General features: G+C 44.4%; 1 protein-coding gene across 5 annotated transcripts in view; it reads right to left on the reverse strand.

The window, feature by feature from the left end:
* The window catches only part of FARP1 (FERM, ARH/RhoGEF and pleckstrin domain protein 1), a 234,433-nt gene that overhangs the window by 25,254 nt on the left and 189,759 nt on the right, over window positions 1-19,420 (reverse strand). For all 5 annotated transcript variants that reach the window (XM_077343848.1, XM_077343849.1, XM_077343846.1 and 2 more), the window contains exons 15-17: window positions 18,206-18,295; window positions 16,894-17,027; window positions 95-176 (exon numbers count right to left, since the gene is read on the reverse strand). In XM_077343848.1, coding sequence (XP_077199963.1) covers window positions 95-176; window positions 16,894-17,027; window positions 18,206-18,295 — 306 coding nt within the window. The remainder of the gene's footprint in view (window positions 1-94; window positions 177-16,893; window positions 17,028-18,205; window positions 18,296-19,420) is intronic.

The following is a 19,420-nucleotide window of genomic DNA, read 5'->3' on the forward strand; positions in this document are numbered from 1 at the left end:
AAATAAAGCAGAAGCTACATTATAAAAAGCAAACCTATGAACAGAACCCTGTCATTCCAATCGATGTGCCTCACAGATTAACGGCAATTCATACCTTCATACTCTGAATGTTCTTCAGCATAACGTCCCCAATTCTTTGGTAATCTCCTTTCAAATGTGCATTAGATCGCCCTTCCCTGACAAGAACAGAATAATCTATGTTAGTCATGCCTTATAACTGTATTATAGCAATGAGAATAGGGATTTCATATTGAGAAGAAGCCCCATTTCTCCATGCTGCCTTTTGGAGTGAATCTTATTAATGGGCTGTTAATTTGCTCATGAAGTACATCTTTCCGTTGCAATGGCTGCCCTTATAATGACGTTGAGGCCATGAACTCTGCAAGGCTATTAAACAGTGGAAGACAAAAGGGCAAAGAAACCAACGTGCTGAAAACTCGAGCATAGAGAACCAGCAGTCATAATTCTATGGACCAGTCATAATGCTGTGGACCAAAGAACATTTCAGAAAAGATGGAACAGAAATGAAATTCACCCACAGCAGCAATAATGATGTTTTTTCAAGAGCATTTTTAATGTTTGGTTCAGAGTTTGGTCCGCAGTAAACTGGGTAACCCTAGAGAACGACAAATGAAATATATAGGAAGACTCTACAGTTTTAGCAGCAAGAGGCTTGCACCATGAAAAAACTGCTTCAGGTCCAGAAAACGTTTGGGAATTAAGGTGGATTTATCAAAGTTCAGGTATTTAATTGAGAGGCATATGTGAATTCTTTCAGCAGTCATGGATTTAAGTTGAATTAAACCTCCGATAGGCTTCAACAGGCTTCAAAAAAGCTTAAATTCAAACTTCAGTATCTCAAGACTGGAAGACAATTCTAACCACACTTAACTGACATGTCAGATGTACCAAAAACAATAGCATCTGCAGAAGAAAATGGCGCTGCACTTACCTGTAACCGTTGTTTATTGAGTTGTCTTCTGTGCAGGCAAACACTGGGACTGTTGCTTGGCAGGTCAACTGTGGAAATATTATTTTCTAGCTAAAAAGTCACAAGAGGGTGTGGCGGGTGGAGACAGTGGTAGCAGGCGGCTGGTGGCAGCGGGAGGCAGCAGGGAGTGGTGCTGCGGTGGCCTGCTGCTGGTGCATCTCGTCTACCTGTGCTGCGCTGTGCCACTATCAAGCCTCACCCTCAGGATGGCCTCTCCAGAGGCTCCTCTAGGCACTGCAGCCCCTTCCTTGCCCTCCCTACCATTGATGCCCACCCGCCGGCCACTCCCCACAGCTGTTCCGAAGCAATGTTGATATGAAGCAGCCGAATGGTGGTGGTGGCAGGGGGTGGGTAGCGGCAGCAGTAGCAGGCGGTGGCGGGGTGGTGGTGGTGGCGGCCACCAGCGTTGAAGTCACAGCAATGGCTGCCTCCACGTTGCCTCTATAGTTCTGCACCTGTGTGCTCGCTGTGCATGCATGCACACGTACACCCCCCCCCCTGCGTGCATGCTGCTGCCTCTGCCTCCGCAATTGGGGTCGCGACCAGAAAAAGGTTGAGAACCACTGTTCTAGGGGAAGTGTCCCTGGCTAGAGCTTATGTTGAATAGTGTTTCCAATTACTCCCATAGGAATGTCTGGTGGATGCTTTGCATGAGTTCAGGAGAACTTCTTGAGCATAACTTGGAAGAGTTAAGAGTTTATCAACCTCCTCAATCGCTTTCTTCTCAAGGGGAGACAGCAACTGAGGTAGCAATTTAAGTAAAGTATTAATTTCTGCTCATGAACCCCTTTGACCCTGTGGTAAGGAATAAACTCTAATCTATAAACTTGGGCTATAATAGATAGAACACAATTATCATTATTTATGCCCTGCCACAGTGGGAGGGATGTATATAACTTGTCCTTAAAGGTGAGGTTAAGAGAACTAAGCTATTCTAGACAAAAGGTGAACTTTTCAGCAGATGACCCTGCAAGTCTTTGCCAGAGAAGGGTTACTGTCCTGTCTTTTGCTTTGGACCACTGCATCTCTTACAAGAGTGTTCGGTGAAGAATGATATTTGAGTAGGATACTGTTATTTAGGCAAAGAGTGGAATTGCTGCTCTATGTGAGGATATCAGTGTCGAAATGTATCCATTGTCTTGGATAAATGGAGACAGGACGAGTGTCTCTCAGACATCCTGCTGTCTAGTGGCTCTTTTTAATTTGGGCGAGGGTATCATCTATGTTTTCTGAGAACAAGGCAATACCCTTGACATGTAAAACTTCCATTTTATTTTTTGTCTCAGCTGGTAACGCCATAGATTGAAGCCACGTTTGGCAATAGATAACTATGGATGATTCTATTGTTCCGGTTGCAGAAATGTACGTGTGGCATGCAGCATGCATCAGTTTCCATCTGTATGAACTTGGTCAAGCTCTTTTTTATCACCAGGGAAGGCTTCTAAAAACGGGGACATCTTCCATAAGAACAATTGATACGCTGCCACCATGGCTCGATAACTGGAGATCTAAAATGTTAGGGCAGCAAAAGAATAGATCTTCCTCCATAAACTTACATTTCTTCTGCCCTTGGAAGAGAGGCCTCGATGGAACCAATACCACTAAAGGTGAAGCTGATGGTAGGTTCGCCAACAAAGTTGCTTGGGAGGGCTTAACCCAGGAAGATAAAGCTTTCTTCCACAAGGCAGCTTTCAGAGGAGAAGTCCTATTGTTTTGAGCTTCCGGTGTGAACGGCTGCTACATTTGACAAGCTGCCGTATTATGTTCCTTGCCCAGGTGCTCATCAGAGATGGGCACTGTAATGTCACACTTGATGCAGGACTTGAATAATGCTTTCGGGACCATAATTCCATTTGGGATGAAAAATGCCTTTAAACCAAATGAGGCATGGTACAGAGGCAGGCCTTAACAAGGTTTGTCATGAGGTGATCTTGTCATATTCCTCATCTGGAGGGTAGCAATGGGTGAGAATGGAAGAAAAGCCCCGGTACCTCCTATCGCTGTAATATTAATTTTTTCAGCGATTAAGGATAGAGAAAAAGGGTTGAGGTTGAAGTGAGCTGCAGAAAAGAACCTACTCCAAAGCTGGGAAAGAAGGAACTGATGTAATGGGTGCCCCCCTTCAAACCATGTGACCGTTTTGGGGGGAGGAATGGCTGACAGTGGCTCGGAAGGGTGCCCTCTAGTGACTTTTTAGTTTGAAAAGAATCTTTATGCAGCTGGCCTGCCTAGCTGCAGTCCCATTGTGTGCCTGCACAGAAAAGTGAAGAAAAAACACTGGTTTGCAGAATACATTTTAAGTGCTTTGAGACCACAATAATATCAACTCAGTGCTAGCCCAGAGACATTAAAAACAAACAAGGAAAAGGGACCACTTTTTTTCTTTGTACAGAACATTCCTATCACAAACGGAGGCTGCCGTTCCTCTTAGAAGTTCTTTATCATGCAATATTGGGTTGTTCAAGAAATATACACCTCCCACAACTTTTTTGGGCATACAAAACAAGTTGGGTAGTTCTTTAGATTCTGGCTAATTTGTTTTTTCACTCATTTTAAAAGTGGCATATTTCCCAATAAGCAGGAGTGTAGAGCAAGCTGTGCTTTCCCTTTAATCCGCAAGACAGAAAATACGACCATTCCAGCAGTTCTTATTAGTGAAGATATGCTAATTTGCATATAGCATCCTTACTACATATCCTCTTGTGTATTATTTTCCAGTTGGAGAAGCACGAGAGGAGGAATTAATCTTCCAAGGAGAAGAAACTACAGAATTATCTCAACATGGCAGTAATGTTTTCAAAAACCCATAAACAATCAGTGATCATGCTAAACTGCTGTGTGTTCCACTTCAAGTGGACCAGAAGAATTAGCTGGCTGTTTTATATGTTGTCGCATAATTACACTCCAGAATACAACAACTTCCTGCTTTTATCCTCAAACACGCCCAGAACCAAGCAAGCAGAACAAAGTAATAAAATATATTCCTGAAATGAACAGGCAAAACCTGTGTTACAAAGATAGTTGTCTTGTGTGCATGCTACATTTTGTCATGAAGGTTCAGTCTACTGTCAAGCTTAGAAAAGCACTCAATGGCTTCCCCAGCAGTAAAGGCAATTCCTAAGGAAAGCATCTCTAACCTCTCATGGGATTTGATCCTACGAATTTGTTCCTCTAATGGTAGTGCCTTCCTTTGATTCAAGAGGTCCTTCTGCTAGCACAGTGGGTCTCAACCTACCTGATGGTGCGACCCCCTTTGGGTCGCCGAGGCCACTGCATGGCAGAAGTGTGGTGGAGGCCTCGGTGACCCAAAGGGGGTCATAGGGTTGTGTGCTTTGGCCGCTTCGACAATCATGGAAGCCCGAGGCAGCCAGCACTGCCCCTCCCCTCCACTGGCCATCTCGGGCTTCTGTGATCACTGAAGTGGCTGGAGCACGCAACCCTACGACCCCCTTTGGATCGCTGCAGCCACTGGTGTGGTGACCCCCCCGAGGGGTCGCGCCCCCCACATTGAGAACCACTGTGCTAGCGGAACAGCCTCTTGTATCAGAGGAAGATACCTGGTGCTGGAGAAAGGCACTACCATTTGCAGGACACATCAACAGGAGCCCACCCTCAGACTGTGCATGTGGGCCATGAGAATAAAAATCTGCCTTTATCCCTCTTCTTAGTATGCACACACTGCATAAACGCCTATTTTTAGAGGACATTTGATTCATGAGCTTCTTCTTTAGCAATTTTTTAGACTCATACCATGCACTGTTTTCTTTCTGCGTATGCATAAAAAGGTAACATATGCATACCTCAAAGGCATATCTGCAATCATACTTAATGTACAAATATATGTGCCGGAGAGCTGCAAAACATCTGTCCCAACTGACAAATGCTAATGAATGGGTAAGAGAAGCTGATGTCATGCAACTCCATGGCAAAGAACTCACTTGTCTCTCTGCTCCAAGACATCACTGCCAAAGACAATTTCCTTACGAGTAGTTGCAAGGAGAGATGTCCACTTGGGAAGAACTGAAGTATGTGCAGTACTTCTTTTCTAGCACACATAAAGTGCTTCTAACTTCAGTGTAACTCTGCTTAGGATGGAAGTGTTGCTATAACAGAAGCGACAGATGTCATTTGCTGCCCATCTCTTTTAGGTGCCCTTTTATTTTGACTTGAGAGCAGCCCTTTTTAATCACTGTCGGGCATTTCAAAAATTAATGAATCCCTTTAGTGTGAATAGCCCACCGGGAAACGACAGGGGAGGCAGAGTTTGCAAAACCTTGCTTCTTGTTTTCTAGCAAACTGTGCCTGTCTAGGAGAACAAGTTAACCCCAAGGCTCATAACACTTTATAGCTCTATCCTGGAGAATTTGATTGCCAACAAGGTCAGTGACACATGGCGGATCAGCTTCTCTGGCCTGTGACATGAGTTTTATGTTGCACTTGAGGCAATTCGGTGTGCTATGATTGACCCTGTTCTATTTCTCTTATTCTAACATAACACGGTTCCCCAGCAGCTTGGAAGCCAAATGCATGCCATTTCACTGGTTTTCATCCCCGTGCTCTGAAATTTGGAGCCAAGCAAAAATAAGGAGACGTTGGATATGTAGTATTAATTTATCCGCTTGTTCATATTTTGTAAACAGACCTTGCTAGTGGGTTTCTTAATTCGCATTTAGTCCACCCAGTACAGCAAGCCAGTTTTCTTCTTCTTGCTGTACTTCTTAAGCTTTCATTTCTGCACTGACCTCTTACTGTTATGAATGAAGGTTGTTATAGTTTAAAGGGTGCAAAGAATGAAACATTTGTTTCCTATCTTGGTTCTCTTGTGGTTTTTCATGCTGGATGTGGTTCATTTTAATGCCATAGGATGGTAACCCAAGGAGTGTGCAAAAGCATTTGACCTTCACTAGAGGGGTGACTAAGACATCAATGGGCTTCGAGGCATTTCTCCTCTTATATTATTTCACATAAAATATCCTCAGTGGTTTCCTGTATTTGCTTATGAGGTATCCTATCATCTGAGAGCTTAGCTCGCGCTGCTGATTTTTGTTCTGCCTGGTGATTCCTCAGTCCATCGACACGGCAGTAGGTTTATTTTGGGCCTGAGTGTTTAAAACCTTTTGTTTTCATTGAGAATGGAGACCTTGGGGGGAGGAAACTTCCCACATGGCTCGTGACTTAGTTTGATAGGTCCACAGATCTCTTGTTCCTAAAATAAATATGTAACTTGGATATAGAGTCAGGTTGGTGTAGTGCAGTGGTTCTCAGCCTTGGAGTCTGGATCCCAAGTGGGGTCACCAGGACAGGTTGCTGCCATGGCGGCGGCGGCCAGTGGTGGTGGAGCCATGGCACTGGCCGCCTCCTGATTGTTGAGCATCATTGTGCGCGTGCAATTTATGCGCCACCGCAGTTGGGTCGTGGCGTTACAGCGCTTGAGAACTGCTGGTGTAGTTTAAAAACAAATGGCGGCTTCTAATCTAGCAAGCCAGGTTTGTATCCCCACTCCTCCAACAATCAGCTGGGTAACCTTGGACTAGTCACAGTCCTGTCAGAGGTGTTCTCACAGAGCAGTCCCGTCATAGTTCTCTCAGCCCCACCTACTGCACGGGGATGTCTGTTGTGGGGAATGGAAGGGAAGGCAATTATAATCTGCTTCAGGTAGTGAAAAACTGGGTTTAAAAACCAACTTCCTCTCAGCAGCTTAGTATAATGGCACTGGAAGCAGGGGGCGTAAAGAATTTATCCATTTGACTAAGTGGCACTGCTCTACGATAGCCAGTCACCCAGGAATTTAGGCTAGCATTGGCTAAGAACGGTACAACAGAGTGTATTTGCTTTAAAAACATTGGGATTTATGGAGATATTTTATATGTAACCCGCCTTGAGTCCTAGGGGGAAGGCGGGCTACTGAATGAATGAATATGGAATTGAACGAAGGAAATGTGGAATAAGGGCTGCTTGCTTTATAGACTGGTGGCTTTCTTTCCCTTACTTCTGGATCACATTATAGGAATAAAACTAGAATTGTTTTAATAACAAAAAAAATGCTTTCCCCAATCGCTCCTACTACCTCAGATGATCCCGAGCCTTGCTTGGATGGGACATTGTGCCAAATTAATGTTTAACTTTCTTACTACTGAGAAACTCCTGAAATATTCTTCAGGTTTCAAGAAACCCCAAAAGTGGTGCAATTGTGCAGAATATGATTGGGAAGCATAGCTGTGTACACACTCACCCAAGGCCCCTCCCTTTTCCACCCCCTCCAGGCCCATCATTGGCCATTATTTCTTTTTTGGGGGGGACGGGTCAACATGACCATATGTGGTCATAACACCCAATAAATGTTGAACAACTTAAAAAAATATATTTTAAAAATTAACTAACTCCCACCCATTCGGGAAACCTTTCCAGGGCCGTCAAGAAACCCTGTGCTTTCATGAAACCCTGGTTGAGAAAGCCAGGGTTAAGATGTGACTCAAGAGGGTCCAGGTTTAAATTGTCACTCTTTTATGAATCTTGCTTGAGTGACTCTGGACTAGTCACAAAAGCTTGTTGTGAGGATAAAATACTTGCATTCCACTCTACCGTCCTTAGAGGGAAAAGGAAGGGTAAAAAACCTGGGAACTTGGCTGCTTTGGGCTCCTGGGAAAAAGAAGAAGAAGAGTTGGTTCTTATATGCCACTTTTCCCTACCCGAAGGAGGCTCAAAGCGGCTTACAGTTGCCTTTCCTCTCCCCTCAACAGACACCCTGTGGGGTGGGTGAGCTGAGAGACCCCTGATATCTCTGCTCGGTCAGAACAGCTTTATCAGTGCTGTGGGGAGCCCAAGGTCACCCAGCTGGCTGCATGTGGGGGAGTGCAGAATCGAACCTGGCTTGCCAGATTAGAAGTCCACACTCCTAACCACTACACCAAACAAGGGAAGAAGTGTGATTACTAGGCAATAAATGCTGGTTTGCTTATTTAATCTCTAAAGCAAATTACTACGAAGAATGAATTTGGAAGGTGTACTAGTCTCTTGGGGAAACTGAAAGATTTTGATCAGCAAAGGCAGTAGACTGCCTGAGCCGCTGTAACTTCTTGCGGTATCTGGAGGCCACATTTCTTGTAAAGATTTATGGGTGCTTGGCAGATTACTATCAGACATAGTAACAAGTCGGGATCAGGTGTCCTGACGTATGGCTCTTGGGGGGATGGTTATGCTGAAGTCAATTTCCACATCAAGAAAAACCCTATATTTTTGTTAGGGAAATGAGACGACTAAATTCTTCAAAAAGAGCCTCTTGTGGCGCAGAGTGGTAAGGCAGCGACATGCTGTCTGAAGCTTTCTGCCCATAAGGTTGGGAGTTCAATCCCAGCAGCCGGCTCAAGGTTGACTCAGCCTTCCATCCTTCCGAGGTCGGTAAAATGAGTACCCAGCTTGCTGCTGGGGGGTAAACGGTCATGACTGGGGAAGGCACTGGCAAACCACCCCGTATTGAGTCTGCCATGAAAACGCTGGAGGGCGTCACCCCAAGGGTCAGACATGACTCGGTGCTTGCACAGGGGATACCTTTACCTTTACCTTTAAATTCTTCAAAAAACACTGTTAAGCATGGGGAAGGCCACAATGCAGCAATTCAGTGCCACGGCATTACTCCTTACAGGAAAGTTTCATGTTTTCTTGGATTGTAGTTAAACCCCCTAAATCACCTTTAGGTTGTTGAATATTAAAAGCAATGTATCTTTTAACAATTAATGGACACTCTGGGTTGTGCTTGGAGTGTGGCTTCCACATGCTAGCATCTAGTACAGAGCTTCCCCAATCCTTCTTGAGCCTGTGGGCACCTTTGGAATTCTGACACGTGGTGGTTTGGCACAGCCACAAAATGGCGACCACAAAGGACTATGCCAACCACAAAATGGTTGCTGCAGGAGGCAGAGCCCAAGTGCAGGTGGAAAAAAGGGTTATCAAAAAAGAGAAAGAGGGGTGAGAGGGAATAAAACACACACTGTGGTGGCAGCTACCAACTGAAACAATGCCATTTTAATTCACACAGCTGATTGGATCTTCCGTGTCAGAAATTCAGCTGTGTAAGAGCCTCACTCACTTTCTTAAAACACTTGGTGGGTACCAAGAAGGTGTTGGTTGGCCCTGTGGTGTCTATGGGCATCATGTTGGGGACCCCTGATCTAGCAACTTCACCAGGAGCCTGTTACATGGTTTGTTCATAGTAGGAATTTTAATGGTGTGGTGTCCAGGCTACAGGATGGAATACCCTTGGCTGCAATTGGCTTACAGTCGAGTCACAGAATAACAGGGTTGGTAGACATCATGCACTGGGATAACTATTGGTAGAAAGGTTTATAAATATTGTTCTTCATCCTGCTCTTTCTGAGCTGCAGGATCAGACTTAAATGTTCAGATACGCATTTGGTGGGCCATCTGTTATTGTGTGTTCTTCTAGCTGGCCACACTGTAATTAGTTTGTCCGCTTGAGGTTTATCAGAGCACATTTATTACTGGCTAGCCCTATATTGATTACAGAACTTCAGTAAGGCCAGCCCAAGAAATTTTATCTGGGTGAAAAAAATCAGCACGGTATTTTTCCCTAATGTAATGAAATCAGTACAGACAATGTAAATGCCAATAAGTGGGGACTGGAATTATAACTGTGAAGTTCTAGGGTTGGCCACAGCAGAGTAACTAAACTGCTTCATGCAGGCCTGCCTACTATACATTTTTACTGGTTCGTAATTTGTGTGAATTGGCAGTGTTTTGAAGAACAAAATGTTAAAGGTTTTAGGACTATCCCATGTATGCAGGAGAATTCTGAACCATGAGTTTATTCTGATAAGCCCCCCTCCCCTTATCTACTTCTTATTGTTTTTGTTATTTTGGGGGGAAATTTTAGCTGGAATTGCACAATATGAAACAAGTTTATATAAATGACTTGCTCCTTTTAGGACTATCCCATCCAGTTACCATGATCTTGCAGATGAATCCTCTCCATGCAGAAAAACAGACTAGAATGGTTTAATATATTAAGGCGGCCTGCATTAGCAACCCAAACGGATATTCAGATTGTTAAGGAGTTGATTGGGTAGCCACAATCGGGTATACCACAACAAAGGTAGCTGCAAACTTGGTCACAAACCTCTCACTTCCACCTAAGAAAAATGCATAACTCTACAGAAGAACACACATTCTGGATTCAAATGTCCCAGGGTCAAGCTCTGGCATTTCCAGTTTTATGAAACAGCGAGCTACCAACACAGGGTCAGAGCAAGTTTTCTCAACCAGGGTTAAACATTTATTGGATGATATGACCATATATGATCATATCAAATATGGCCCATCCAAATGGCCAATGATAGGCCTGGAGGGGATATGAATGGGAGGGACCCGGGGTGGGTTTGTACACAGCTATGCTTCTCAACCATATTCTGCACTATCATGCCACTTCTGGGGTTTCTCAAAGCCAGAAGAATGTTTCAGGGGTTTCTCAATGGTAAAGAAGTCGGAAAGGCTGGGTTAAGAGAATGGCACAAAGCCATTTTTTTTCAATGAGAAACAGAAAATTAATGCAAAGGCCATGCATGCTTCCAGTGGACAGCAGCTAAATCTACTTCTAAAATCAACATGCAGCAATGGGAACTCTCCTTCTACAAGAACTTATCTGCCTTTCCTCTGTACAGGAATCACTGTATATTGTAGACAATCATGTTTGGGAATGGTCCTGGGTCTCCCCTGCAGACTAACAAGAACATTTCATAATCACAATCAATATTTCCTTTGTAGCTGGCTGTATGCAAGTGGCTATTCCAGTCACGTTGTTGATCTGATTGAGGAGCCTCTGAACAGTTTCCAGGAGACTCAACTTTCCCTGAAACATAGTTTGAAAATCACTGGCTTAGAATAAATTCATTGTTTTCTGGCTGAGGCTTTAAATCTGGGTTTGGTTCCAAATGGGCTTTCTCAACACTGTGCCGTACATTCTGCTTTAAGAAAGATTGCAAAAGCTAATGCTTGGCCATCGGATGACATCTGTCATACAAACATGCCAAGAAAAACTGAATCCATGGGCAGTTTTTATCTACGAACACTGCCACAGCAGAGAATTATTGCTCGAGATTATGTATCTTGGAAAGCATTATTTCTCGGTAGATATTTAACAAACTGAAGGCAGCTGGCGTGTGTATCAAGGCACGCTTTTGGAGAGTAATGGAAGGACCAAATTGTTCTTCAACTGATCATGATCTCATCACAATTACCCCTCCACGACTTAAGAGGAGAATGTTGTCCCCTGGCTTTGAGCTATACCCCCCTTTCTACCATTGAAGGACATATGGCTGCAGTTAATCTAAACTCTATACCCTTGTCAATCAGCAACTCTCCTCTGCTAATACTTAGAAAATCCTTTGCTGATCATGAGAGCTATCTTGCGGAAAAAACAGTGATATCAGCACATGAAATTACATTTTGAGATGAAGTAGCCACACGTGCATGCATCTTTCTCACTTGTTCTAGTGCAGAAAAGTTGGGACAGTTTTGACATGAAGGTGCACACACACGCAAAAAGAACCAATGTGTTGAGCTGTGAAGAAAGATCCCAGAGCCCTGTGTGAGGGCTACTGAATGATGCAGAAGGCAGATATCCCAGAAATGGACTTAGAAATCTGTAGACTTCCAACAAGAATAGTTTGAACAAAATTTGAAAGACTCCACTGAAGTACAATGAATCCTCCAATTTTTGGAACTATGAATTATGTTAACATTGCAATGCAGAGTTAAAACAGTATGCAAACTAAAGTTGGTATGATTGCTAACCACGTCTTCTTCCCGTTTTGTCTAGATTCTGCCAACCGAGCTGCACAGATCGATGCTAACACCACCTTTTGTAATGTGCTCTACATGGAAATGCCTTTGATGACGTCTGGAAGTTTTGGACGGTACAAAACACAACGCACAGCTCCAACCCAGGATCAGCTGCTCACAACAAGCAACTCCCATGACATGTGAATTGCTCTGGTTACCTATTTGCTTCCAGGCCCAGTTAAGAATGCTGGCTATTAGTCTTTAACGCTGCTCATGGTTGGGTCTCTCACACTTACTGAACTGCATCAAGGCCATATGCGGTCCAGGTCCTGTGTACCTCGAGGACCATCTGCTTGTCCATATCCCCTGAAGAGTGACACACTCTATGCTCTCAAAGAGATTGGTGATCCCTGGCCCCAAGGAAGTGCACCTGGCCTCGATAAAACAGCCACGCCTTTTTCTGTGGGGGCACCAACCTGGTTGAGTGAGCTCCCCAATGAGACCAGGGTAACTTAAAGAGTTCTGCAGGGCCTGCAAAACGGAGCTCTTTGGCTGAACACCACAAGGGGAGATCTTGTGCAACCAAATCCATCTATGTCAGGGAACTTCACTGGACATCCCCATGCAGCAGGTGCATCCTCCTGCTGAGTAACCATTTGGTAGCAACTCTTTTGATAACAGGCTTTCTCTGCAATAACAACAATGATAATTAAAAATTTTTTTTTCATATTCTGCTCTTCTTGGTTGACTCAGTTGGTTGACTCACAGCAGATAAAATAGAATACATTAACAATTACATTAATTAGGTTTCAAAATTATTAAAATTATATACTAAAACCACGTGTTTTATAGTTCCAGGACTTCTGAGGGTTAGATGTTGTTAGCCTGTAGGTGGTTTGGTGGATTCTCGAGCACGGAGGCCAGTATCTTTTTGAAGTTATTTCCTGGCCTCAAGCACAGGCCTGGCAGGACTGTTCTGTCTGAGAGGGCCCTCCGGAATTGCTGAAAGTCCCAGAGGGCCCAGATCCCACCGGGGAGATCATATTCCTCCAGGCCAAGCTCAGGACCAAAAAGCCCTTACCCTGGACAAGGTAGGGTTAACGTGCTCTGGAGTTGGTGTGTCTAAAAGGAACTGTCCTTTCCAATAGGACATTCCCAAGAATAAAGAAATTTCAGCATCTCTGATCAGCATGATACTATTGCACTACCTCAAATTCCATATTTATCCATCCCTTTTGTTTGTTTGCTTCGAATGAATGAGGAGATTAAACTGATCAGCATTCCTGTGATCTGATTGCACCGTTGTAATTCCCTCCATCAATTTGCTTACAAAGAGAGGGCAGCAAACCTCTCCTGTTTCAAGACTGCACCAGCGATAAAAAGACTGAGGATTACAAAGTGCTGGAGAAACCCCACTGAACATGCTCAAATAATTAATTAGCTTTCTGCCAGCAAAGAGTTGTCTCCTTTGATAATCATTCTTTAGATGAGGCAGGAATCCCTGGATGAAGATTCTTTTATTACTAGCAGGGTTAAATCCTGGCTCCTTGTTGATTAACAGTCTTAGTTTTAATCAATACAGTAAAGAACTAATGAAAACTGAATGCCCTTATTAAAAAACAAACAAAACCAAAAGCTGTGCCATGAAGGTCACAGATGGTTTTTTGCTGTTGTCTTTTAAAATCATACAATTTTTAAGAAATGTATTCCTTGACAAATTGTTTTTGAATTGGGAAATTAATTCTGGGAAATCATATCTGAATGGAGACATGCACTGATACACAATACCATCTCCAAAAAGCTTTTAATAGAACCTGGACTAAATAAATACAGTGGGACACATTTCATAACTTGAATGAACCTATTTACAGATTAATCATGCTAATTAGTGTCTTCAGTAGATTTGCAAGGCTGTTCTTCACAGTGCCCAACTGCCTGATTAGTACTACCACTAACTTCCATGGGGCAATTTCTAACAAAGAGCTTGAATCATAAAATAATAGAGTTGGACGGGACCTCATGGGTCATCTAGTCCAACCCCCTGCACTTTGCAGGACACTCACAACCCTATCGCTCATCCATTGTAACCTGCCACCCCCTTGAGCCTTCACAGAATCAGCTTCTCCATCAGATGGCTATCCAGAGCCAAAGATGGAGAACTCACCACCTCCCGAGAAAGCCTGTTCCACTGAGAAACCTGCTCTGTCGGGACCTTTTTTTTTGGATGTTTAGATGGTAATTTTGTAAATTAATTTTATTCTGGTCCATCCCTCTGGGGCAAGAGAGAACAACTCTGCTCCATCCTCTATATGGCAGCCTTTGAAATACTTGAAGGTCCCCTCAGTCATCTCCTCTCTAGGCTAAACAGACCCCTTCTCAGATCCCCTCTCAGTCGTCTCCTCTCCAGGCTAAAAAGACCAAGCTCCCCCAACCTTTCTTCATATGTCTTGGTCTCCAAACCCCTCAGCATCTTTGTTGCCCTCCTCTGGACACGCTCCAGTTTATCTACATCTCTCTTCAACTGGGGTGCCCAAAACTGAACACAGTACTCCAAGTGAGGCTAAACCAGAGCAGAGTAAAGCGGTATCTGGACCTCCCGTGATCTGGATTATAGTCTTCAAACACCTAACTGTGCTTGACCTGGAGAAACCCTTGAAAAACACCATGTAGAACGGTAGTCCCCAACCACCAGGCCGCGGCCCGGTGCCGGGCTGCGAAGGCCCTGGCATTGGGCCGCGGCTCCCTCTCCCCGCAGTAAGAAACTTCCCAGGCTGCAAGTTTGCGGCCCCGCAAGCTTCTTACTGTGGGAGGGGGGGAGAGGGAAGCAGGACCGCACTTGCGCGCATGTGCGGCCGAAAACGCACATGCTTGGCACTTGCACGGATGCACGAAAGTGCCGCACATGTGTTTTCGGCCACGCATGCGCAGCGTGTGCAGCCGGGCAATCACCCTCCCTGCTGCCGCCGGTCCCCAGCCTGAAAAAGGTTGGGGACCACTAATGTAGAAGACTGAAATGAAAACCCAATTTACAGCTTACGCTAGATAGACCAGCCTTTCTCAATTTTTTTACCATTGTGAAACCCCCAAAACATTCTTCAGGCTTCGAGAAACCCAAGAAGTGGCATGAACAGGCAGAATATGATTGGAAAGCACAACTGTGCACATGCCCACCTGGGACCCCTCCCCTTCCCACCCTCTCCAGGCCTATCATTGGTCATTTTGGGAAGGGGAGGGAATCGACATGACCGTATTTGGTCATATCACCCAATAAATGTTATAATTTTAAAAAAATATAATAATTAATTAACCCCCATCCATTTGGGAAACCCTTCCAGGGCTATCAAGAAACTCCAAGGTTTCACAAAACCCTGAGATAAACATATAGGGCATCCAATCTTTATAGCAAAGTGGATGAGACATTCTTTGCTTGCTGGACTACACTGAACTACACACAGGATCTCATCCCAAACACCCTTCACATCCATCTAGTTGTCTGTCATCAATTTCAGATGTTCATGTCTCTACCTATCACCCTTGCTGCTGGATTCTATGGAACTGTATTTACATGGAGCTGTATTTACATTACTGGCCTGGACTACTTGAGACTGCAGGTGAGGGACAGCCCTAACACCTGTCACATGCAAGAACCTCTATAAGCAGAATGCTAGCTAGAATGGCTCTAGCTCAGACAGGCTCAGCCTCTTTGTCTGGCTTGTGCTCATTTGTTCTTATTGTTATTATTATTAATAATGATATTTATTTACTGCTGTTCCCAGCTCTGCTGGCTCACAATACTTTACAACAGTTAAAAACAAAACTATACTATAAAAAATCCTCCCACCCACTCATCCCCATGAGCCCCCCCCCAGCTCTATATCCAGCCCCTCCGCCCTCCACCCTCCAGCTGGTATGCTCAAGAAGATGATAAAACAGCAGTATGGGAGGGGCACGATCTTCCCTGTTCTGCCCGACCTCAACAAAAAACCTAGTGGAAGAGCTTCGTTTTACAGGCCCTGCGGAACGATATGAGTTTCTGCAGGGCCCTTGGGTCTTCTGGGAGCTCATTCCACCATGCTGGGGCAAGGGCCAAAAGGTGGTGGCCCTGGTTGAGGCTAAGTGGACTTCCCATGGCCCAGGGATTTCCAGCCTATTTGCCGTTACCGATCGCAACAACCTCTGCGGGACATAGGGAGCTAAAGTACATAGGGCCCTCAAGTACACAGGGCCCAGACCACGTATGACCTTAAAGGTCAAAACCAATACCTTGAATCTGATCTAGTACTCCACTGGTAGCCAACCCAGCTACCTCAGCACAGGCTGGGTATGGGCCCTCCATGGTGTTCCAGTGAGGATCCTAGCAACTGCATTTTGCACCAGCTGTAACTTTTTAAGCAGAAACAAGGGCTGGCCCGGGTAGAGCGAATTACAGAAATCTAGCCTGGTGATGACTGCCGCATAAAGGGAGTACTTAAAGTAAGGAGCATGTAAAGTAACAAGTAAAATGTGAGTGACCTGAAACAATCCCACCTTAGTATGTTGTCTATGCAGACCAGAACTGGGGGAGGAGGTCAAAACCAGGACCTGGCAAAGAGGTTGTTTGGTCTGAAACACAGACCACATGGCTGTAAAACCTGACCCAGGCACCTGGTAACTCCTTGGAAGAGAACAAAAGGAGAAAGGGAAGCACGACAACAAACAGCCGAAGCTAACCTTTCATGCTCCCACCACCCACTCCTTTTCAAGTCTGCATGATGAACGGTGTACTTAAGCAGAACAAAGGATGAGTCCGACAGCACCTTTAAGACCAACAAAGTTTTAATCAAGGAGGTGAGCTTTTGTGTGCAGACGCACGTCTTCAGATGCAATGGTGTATTTAAGCAGCCAAGTAAAAAAGTGTTTTTGCACAAATAGATGAGGCTGGCTAGGGTTATAACGTTCTTTTCTTGTTGAACAAGCAAAAACAAAAGCAGTATTCCTCTATCTAAATCGGGCCTTAGGCACCTCAGATTTGAAAGAGCCAACCTGCTCTGGCCAGGCTGTAGATTACAGCTGATTCAGCACCAAAACATACATTCCTAATTTAAAGAAGAAATCAATGCCATACTCACCAAAGGGCAAGGCGTTGCTCTATTTCCTTTAGAAAGCTGGTATGAAATTTGTGCAAAGGTTCAAAGTTGGAAAAGATGAGATTCTTCAGTGTTTCTGGCATGCAGTCGTCTTTACTCACTGAGCTCTGGAACCACTGGAAAGACCAAGCAAAATAATAAGAAAAAGTTATTGGTTCCGTAGGCTTGAGTTTTGGTGCCTCACGCGGCTTATTGTATTGTGCTTATAGTGACCAAGAAGGTCGTGCATAACAGAGGGGACAGTTACACAAACAAAATAAATGCGAGTAAGTTTCCATATTTATACAAGTAGCTGTCAGTCTGTAGCAGCAAAATTAAACAGGAGTTCGGTGTCCCCTTAAAAACTAACAAAAGTCATGGCGGCATAAGCTTTCATCAGTCAGAATTCACTTCATCAGACGCACTGGAGGATGAATCCATGAGGGCCATTCAGATTCTCAACAGAAAAGAGAGAAGGTACCTTGGGAGACTAGTTCAAAGCAAGATACAATCCAAAGAACAATCAGTTCACTCCAAGTGGGTGTGAGACGCTTCCAACTGTTTTAAGTTGTTATTAAAAAAAACAATTATTGTCTTAAAGCACCATAGCATTCAGCCCCTTTCACACAAAGGCTCCATCTCAGGAGGCAGAGGGGAGAGACCATAAGCAGGCCTCAGGTTCATACCTTCCCTTTCCACAGAAAGAAGTCCTATATAAGTCTTGTGGCTATTTATTTCCTATCAGAAAGGTGCAGGGAAGGAGCAGCATATTGAATCACCTTCAAACAGCTCGTGTGTCTCTTTACTGCAACAGGCTAGCTGCACCTGCTCTCTTGCAGTTCACAAAATTTTGTCATGAGATCATAGTTGCCATTCATCATGGGGGCAGCCTGCGATTCTCACATGCGTCAAGAAGGTATCTCAATTTTTTCCCCTCCAGGTAATTTTTAAAAAGCCCTAAGAACACAGCTTTGCAGGTAGGGCTAGCACAGCTAAAGGAGAATCTTACACTGTCCATAGAACTGAAATCTGAAATTCAAAGTGTTAACATGGCACTGAATTGGGCTTTAGAAAACATGGAGAAATTAAAACAGGACCCTGCTTTAGAGTAAACCTTCTTCCAAAAGCCAGCTTCCTGCAATTTGGTAACTCCAATTACTGCCTCACCACAAAGGGCTTCTAGCAGAACTGCAAAGAAGAGGAAAAGCCAGAAAATAAACGAATTGCAGAAGCCGAAAACGTACGAATCCAAAAGGGAGACACATAGCAATGATCAAGTCTTGTTTTACATTCGAGACAACGAAAAAAAAAATACCGATGTGATGACTTCAAGGTCTTTCAAGTAAGTTCGTTCTGTGGTGGAGACTTCTTTCGCGATGAAGTATGCTTTGTCCGTTGGAAACCTCTGAAAATTACAAAAAAAAAAGGGAGGGGGAGAAATCCACTTTTGTCCTGTGCTCAAAGCCAAACTTTTAAACACAAGAAAGAAAAGGGGGGGGGGGGTTAGAAGCAGGAGGATCATTAAAAATTAAAGAACTCTGTATGAATGCCGAAGTATTCGCTGCTGAAAACTTGCAGCTAAAGACTCAATAGCGCCAGCTTTATTATGCCAGAAATGACCATGAAATCCTAATTGCAGGAACACAATGGTGGCAGAGGCAGGGGGGAAGCGGGACTCATGCCCATGCCCACTGTGCGCCCCATTTGGGGCTTGCAAAATGAACGGAAAAAGGGGAAAAAAATGAAAAGGACACCTCTTCTCTTTCCTGCCTTCCTGACACATTCCGTGCTGTGCTATTTAACACAAGCTGGCAAAGGTTTGGGGTTGGTAGCCTTGAACTTTCCTTAGCAATATCGATTTCACGGTGTCTAGCCCCCACCCCGAAATGTTCAGCTTTAGAGAACGCCTTGAGGCTACCTGCCAACCCTACACAGTTGAGGAGGACGCGGTTTTGGAGGCTAGGGGAAACGTTCCTTCCACGCCTTTCTCCTCACCCCCAAAACCATCCTGTAAGAATGGAGTTTTTTGAAGAACTCAATCCTGCCTCCTGCTGCATGAGGTGGTTTTAAGTGAAATTGGGGTCAGGTGGTTGTCTGTCGGAAGAAATTCATCCTCCAGACCTTGATTCTCTCCAGGATCTTGAAAACCACTCATTCCATAGCTCACTGAGAGACATATTCGTAACTATTATCAACCAAAAGTAGCCACATGGCCACGGTATGCCCTATGTGACCCCCTGCATCACAAATATATATGCATAACTTTTGCAATTGCCAGGGTATCTCTGAGCATGCAATACTGCCTCTCCCTACCACTGCCGTACCCTGATGTATCTGGAGGGAGGGGAAAAGTTTGCAAGTCAGACTTCACACACGCAACAGTGCACAAGCTTCCAAGTTCTTCAGAACTCTTTATTAGGCGGAATGCTAAAGGACAGATGCATCCTTTATGTTAGGAGTTCTTTTCAAGTCGAATTCCAGTGTGGTGAGAGGCAGGGTGGTTAGTGTCACTCTCCATGTTAAGTAGGGA

Source organism: Paroedura picta, chromosome 6 (genome assembly GCF_049243985.1).
Source record: "Paroedura picta isolate Pp20150507F chromosome 6, Ppicta_v3.0, whole genome shotgun sequence".
Classification (NCBI taxonomy): domain Eukaryota; kingdom Metazoa; phylum Chordata; class Lepidosauria; order Squamata; family Gekkonidae; genus Paroedura; species Paroedura picta.